Source organism: Pteropus vampyrus, unplaced genomic scaffold (assembly GCF_000151845.1).
Source record: "Pteropus vampyrus isolate Shadow unplaced genomic scaffold, Pvam_2.0 Scaffold239, whole genome shotgun sequence".
Lineage (NCBI taxonomy): Eukaryota > Metazoa > Chordata > Mammalia > Chiroptera > Pteropodidae > Pteropus > Pteropus vampyrus.
Window position 1 is genome coordinate 1217124 of NW_011889020.1, and position 6444 is coordinate 1223567.

Here is a 6444-nt window from a genome sequence, read left to right on the forward strand (position 1 = left end):
ATGCGTGATGACTCGTACCCATCATCGCGCTGTCACACAGTGTTCTCACTGCCCTGCAGAGTCCCCTGTGCCCCACCCACTCCCCGCTCCATCCCCGGCTCCAGGCTCCGCTGATCTTGTCGCCGCCCCAGCTTCTTCTTTTCCTGAGCGTAGCCGGAATCGCACCGCGTGTGGCTTCGGATCGGCTTCTCTCCCCTAGCGACGTGCGCTTACGGTCCCTCCGTGTCTCTTCGTGATGCGACAGCTCCTTTCTTCCTAGTGCTGGGCGACATCCCGCCGTCTGGATAGGCACAGAGCATGTGTCCACCTGCCGAGGGGCGTCCCGGGGCTTCTAGGTGTTGGCGCCTCTGAGTGAGCTGCTGCAGACCTCGCGTGCAGGTCTGTGTGTGGACACGGGTGGTCACCTCCTCAGGCAAACGCCAAGGAGCGCGACCGTCAGCTCACGCGGTAGGGCCGCGTCCGGTTCTGTAAGGTCCGCCCGGCCGTCCCCCCCGCGGCTGCTCCGCGTGCGTCCCCCGGCAGTGGCGCGAGTGTCTGTGGCCCCTCGTCCTCCTGCGTGCGCTGGCGTCAGTGCCCTGGGTCTGGCCGTTCTGATAGGAGGGCGCTAGTGTCTCCCCGTTCTAAGCTGCCTTTCCCCGGTGACACGGGATGCGCGGCGTCCTCTCGTCTGCTCATTCGCCATCGTGCGATCGTCTTTGGTGAGGTGTGCTCAGGTGTTTGCCCACTTTTCAGGCAGTTGGTTGTTTTCTCATTGTTGAGTCTGGAGTTCCCTGTGTGTTCCAGACAGCAGCCCTGTATCACATGCGTCTTGGCAATTTCTTCCTCCTGTCTGCAGCTGATCTTCTAACTCTCTCGATCCTCTCTGCTTTTTACCAGCTCTATGGCCGTGAGAAGGCCACTCGGAGCCTCTGAGCCACTGTGTCCTCCTGCACAGAGTTGGGATCAAAACAGCATTTTTTGAATCTTAAAGGAGATAAAACCCACGGGAAGGGCTTGGTACGGGTATCTGCCGTCATCGTGGTCATGGCCGTTGCTATTTGGTGACAATTAAGGCCTCTGTGTTTATTCTCAACCTCTCTTTGAGAGGCAGAACTAAGCCTCAGATTCTCTCATGGCATCTTAATTGACGTGGAACATTGTCATCTCCGGTGTTGCCATCGCCATGATTATGGCGGCCACTGTCACCACCACTGCCACCATCCCCTCTGTCGCCCGCAATCCCCCAGCCCTGTCCCGGGTGCCGGACCCAGTCAGACCGCATTAGCACTGCTCCCGTCACGGTCCCCGTTCCCGTCTTGGTTGCAGGACAGCTGTGTGGCCTGGGAGGCCGTGGACGTGCTGTCACAGACTCTGCGGCCCTTGGAGGCCTCTGGCAGTTGTAGGCCATGCAGTCTCGGGGCAGACTGGAAAGGAAGGAGGACAGGTCCTTTCTCTTACCCCACCCTGGGCTCCCCTGCCTCCCTCACACCCAACTTTCCAAAACCAGGCCAGTCTTCGCAACCCTTCGTGTGTGCCAGGGGTACTCGAGAGCTTGTTAAGACGTTTGCCTGCGGGCTCCCTGCCGTGGGGCGGGCCTGGAGACCGCGTCTGCGCCCTTGCCTTTGCTGCCTGGTCCAGCCAGGGTGGCCGAACGAAGCCTTTCTTCTCCCTAACCTCTCTGCAGACACACCAAGATGAAGACAGCTACCAATATTTACATCTTTAACTTGGCCCTGGCAGACACCTTGGTGCTGCTGACACTGCCCTTCCAGGGCACAGATGTCCTCTTGGGCTTCTGGCCATTTGGGAATGCCCTGTGCAAGACGGTCATCGCCATCGACTATTACAACATGTTCACCAGCACCTTCACACTGACCGCCATGAGCGTGGACCGCTACGTAGCCATCTGCCACCCCATCCGCGCCCTTGATGTCCGGACGTCCAGCAAGGCCCAGGCTGTCAACGTGGCCATCTGGGCCATGGCCTCTGTGGTGGGCGTTCCGGTTGCCATCATGGGCTCCGCCCAGGTCGAGGATGAAGGTCAGTTGGGCGGCCCCTCCTCCCCAATGCCATGCTCCCTGGCTCCTGGCAGCGGGGGGAGGGGGCGGGACGGGGGTGGGGTGGGAGGCCTGCCCCGCCCCGCCCCACCTCCGGCCCTGACCCCGCCCCACCTCCGGCCCTGACCCCGCCTCTCCCCCACAGAGATAGAGTGTCTAGTGGAGGTGCCCGCCCCGCAGGACTACTGGGGCCCCCTGTTTGCCGTGTGCATCTTCCTCTTCTCCTTCGTCATCCCGGTGCTCATCATCTCCGCCTGCTACAGCCTCATGATCCGCCGGCTGCGCGGCGTCCGCCTGCTCTCGGGCTCCCGGAGAAGGACCGGAACCTGCGGCGCATCACGCGGCTGGTGCTGGTGGTGGTGGCCGTGTTTGTGGGCTGCTGGACGCCGGTGCAGGTCTTCGTGCTGGTCCAGGGGCTGGGCGTCCAGCCGGGCAGTGAGACGGCCGTGGCGGTCCTGCGCTTCTGCACAGCCCTCGGCTACGTCAACAGCTGCCTGAACCCCATCCTCTACGCCTTCCTGGACGAGAACTTCAAGGCCTGCTTCCGCAGGTTCTGCTGCGCGCCCGCCCTGCGCCGGGAGGCGCCGGCGTCGGACCGCGTGCGCAGCATCGCCAGGGACGTGGCCCTCGCCCGCAAGACCTCCGAGACCGTGCCGCGGCCCGCATGACTAGGCGTGGACCTGCCTATGGGGCCTGTCAGCCCGCAGAGCCCGTCAACGCCCAACACGGAGCTCACCCAGGTCACCGCGCTCTAGGCTGACAGCTGCCCGAGCCCTGGGCGTCTCCAGCTGCAGAGGGCTTCTCTGTGGCCCCGAAGGCCTGGTGACATGGGACAAGTCAGAGCATTAGGGCTGCCTGTGGCCCTGGTCACGCGGAGCCTGACCTCCTGGACTGTGATGAGCGTGCCTGGCCAGAGCCCAGGCCAGCAAGGGGCTCTGCTGGCCTCTCCCCTGCTTCGCCCTGCATGCTTGGGGTGGGCGCACACCTCAGGCTGTAACAGCAGCGTGTGCAGCCCTGAGCGCCCCTGTGCTGTCTGCATGGCACCCTGCTGTGTCTCCTGGGGCACCTGGGCGAGCTAGGCGCTGCCTGAAGAGCCCGCCAGATGTCTGGGCCGAGCGACTCGCCCTCAGCTTGGAGCTGCCATGTGGTCTTGCTGCTGCTGCTTCACCACCCCCACCCCACACCCCTCGGAAGCTCCTCAGCGGGCCTTTGTCCTCCAGAAGTGAGCGCACCATTCTGCTGCAGGCAGGGCCGTCCAGGTGCGTGGAGTGGCCGGGGGGGGCTGTGCCACCGCTGCAGGCTGCTCTGTCGTTCTCAAAGCTGCCGCCTGGTCTTGGCTGCTTGGTGCTGGGGGTCCCTACTGCGGGGTCCTGGTACCCTCCCCGGCTCTCCCTCACAGTCTTTACTATTCTTGAAATTGGGGGTTAGCTGCTGTGCAGCTGGCAGGACCCTGGGCCCCGTCTGGGTCTTGGTGGCCTCAGAAGGGTGGCATCCGGGGTGGGTGTTGCTCTCCATCCCCTGGGGCTGACCCACTGCTTCATCGACAAGCCTCCGACGTCTGTGGGGGAGATGCAAGCATCCGGCACCAGGACTTGTCTTAAACGGTGCCAAACCAGCAGACGAGTTCACCTTTGGACCTAGGTGAGGGGTGGGGCCAAGCCTAGGTTAGGGGTGTCTGGGCTGTGGGGACACTGGTGGCAGGGTGTCTCCCCACCATGGTCACTGGAGAAGCACCGTACCCAGGCTGCAGAGGGAAGCCGCGGGTTGGTGACTTTGCAGACACTCTTCCTGCAACACTGCGAAGACTCTCCACCTGTGGGCTACGCCGTGGCCCGGCCAGGCGACCTCGGGCGCCTGTGAAGAACAGAAAGTGCTGACTCTGGGCTGGCTCTGGCTCCGGGGAGCCTGGCCCTGGGACCTGCACCTCCGTGACTGGTGCTTTCTTGCCAAGGCTGAGGGACTTGTGACTTTGTGCCTGTGCCACATGTACCTTCATGTATTTGTGCATGCGACAAGTGTGGTCTCCCCTGCGTGTATCCGCCCGCGACCTGTCTCTCAGAGCCAGAAGCAGGGCCCATTGACCAGGTGTTTCTGACGCCTGCGGGTGGGGTTGTTGGGGTCACTTCTCTGCTGTTAGCATGTGTAGTCCTCCCACCTGCTCTGTGCCCCTCACCTGGCTGGGTTCTGCCCTGGGTGGAGGGGCCACCTGGAGGCTCCAGCTTGGTAGGGGGTATGGCTGGTTCATGGCATGTCGGGGGCTGTTACCTTTTCTTCAACATGGTTTCTCCCTAAACAACCAACCACGACACCTCTTCCTGCGTGAGAGGGACCCTGTGGGCCCGGTGTGTGGGACGCCCCTCCCTCCTGGGTCCCGGCTTCTCTTCACCCCACGTAGCCTCAGCAGACCCCCCGCCCCACAGCCGGCCCAGCAGAGCGAGGGGATTTTTGAGGACCAATGAACAGAGCAGCCTCACTAGGGCCTTGAGAGGTCGGAGCCTCCTGGCTTCTGTGGCCGAGCTCTACCCAGGTTGACACGGGCGACCCTGTCAGAGAGAGGGGCTTCTGAGGGGGTGGGGTGGGCGACCTTGGGCCAAAGTGCTTTTTCTCAGGCAGACGGGACAAGGTGTGGTTTTATACAAGTTTTAATGACGGGCACTTTGCAGTTAAAAATTTAGTGTCAAGGGAAAGTCTGGGAGGGACAGCACACAGCTGGGCAGTCAGCAGGAGAGTGCCCGGGGGCGGTGCGCTCCCACGGAGGGGGCTGGAGGCTGGCTCCGGGGGGCGGCCCTGCAAGGGGTGAGGGGATGGAGAGCTGCTGAGGGCACCTCAGAAGCGGCCCACTGATGCCCAGCTCTCCAGGACTCTGCCCTGCCCCCGGCCTGACAATGGCCTGGCTGCTGCCCTCGCCTGCCGCACCAGCCGCTGGCCTTAGTTAAGTCTCTTGACTTCTCTGAGCCCCAGCTTTGTCGCATGTGCAAAGTTACGTGTGAACTTTGCTTGTGGGTTTGTGGGGAAGGCTGCGAGGTGGGGTGGGACCTATGCCTGCTTCCACTTGGGGAAGCTATGGGCTCAGCTGCTGCTTTGGGCTTTGCCCACCTGGGGTCCTGGCCCCCCAGGAGGCCCTGGTGTGGGGCTGGGGTCTGGGTGGTGGCATTTGGGGACTGGAAGGAGAAGGCCAGGTTCTGCCTGGGACCAGGAGTCCAGAGTGTTGGGGACACTACCTCCCCAGTGGAGGAGGGGAGACAACCAGCTTCCCTGGGAGACGGAGCTCCGTTGGGCAGAATCTGGGTGTGGTTCGCCTCTCCCCTGCAGCTGGCAGACCGTGGCCCGAGGGAGGGGCAGGGATCTGCACCGCTAGGCTTGGTGGCACTGATCTGCCCTGGTCGCTGTCACTCCCGTTGCTGAGCTGTGGATGAGAGAAGGAGCCACCCAAAAGAATAAAGGGCCTGGGGTCTGCTGACGAGACTTGGTTGGCACCAGCTCTGCTGGAGCCAGAGGGCAAATTGGGTGGAGTGGCAGACTGCAGCGGAGGGCTGCAGGGGCCTCTGGCGCTCCCCGCTCCCCGGCGCTCCCCCCTCGTGCTCCCCCTTCCCCCGTGCTCCGGTCCTGCACTGCCCCGAGCTCACTGGCCCCTCTGCACCTCACGCCTCCTGCCTTAGACCTGGCGCCCTGTCTCTGCTTCTCTGCTCAAGGGGCTCACAGGGCACAGGACGAACTCAAGGTGTAATTGCTGCTGCTTCGGAGGTGTGACTGCCGCAAGCAGACAGATGGGCTGGTCTCCAGGGAGATGTGGGTGGCAGTAGCGTTTTATAAGTGTCCGGAGCCACTGAGCTTGGGCTCGCTCCCATGAACAGCATGTGCTTCCAGACCCGCCTTCAGAGGGGCTGAGGCTGCCTCCTGGCTCGCTCTGATGGCCGGCCCTGGGGACAGGCACGGGTCCTCGTGAGTGGCCCAAGCAGCCCTATGGCGGGTATGCAGGAGGAGCTGAGGCCTCCGGCAGAGGCACCACGGTCCACACGACAGCAACAAAGCATCGCAATAGAGTGAGTCGCACCGATTGCTTGGCCGCCGGTGCATTTAAGTGGCGTTTGCACCGCGCTGCAGGCTCGTCAGTGCAGCAGGGTCGTGTCTAAAGAACAATGCACAAACCTTCACTAAAAGCCTGGAGTGCTGACTGTCATCTGAGCCGTCAGCGCGTCCATGTTTTGTGTCTCCAGGCTGCAGTAAAGTGAGGCCACCTGCGATTCTGGGAGAACTTGTTCGCAACAATGTCACCAACACAGTGTCATCAGGGAAGGTGACAGGATGCAGGTGGCATTTGGGTTGTTCAGGCAGAGAGAGGAGCGGACGTGGGCCGAGCCCTTTGGGGCCAGACAGGCAAGGACCCGTGTGACCAGGGAAGCCAGTG

General features: G+C 62.8%; 1 protein-coding gene across 1 annotated transcript; it reads left to right on the forward strand.

The window, feature by feature from the left end:
- The first annotated feature begins 1666 nt into the window (after positions 1-1666).
- OPRL1 (opioid related nociceptin receptor 1) lies at positions 1667-2791 on the forward strand. The gene is given in 3 exon segments (XM_023519892.1): positions 1667-2019; positions 2182-2343; positions 2346-2791. Coding segments are annotated over 3 exon segments (954 nt in total). The 5' UTR covers positions 1667-1673.
- The last annotated feature ends 3653 nt before the right edge of the window (positions 2792-6444 follow it).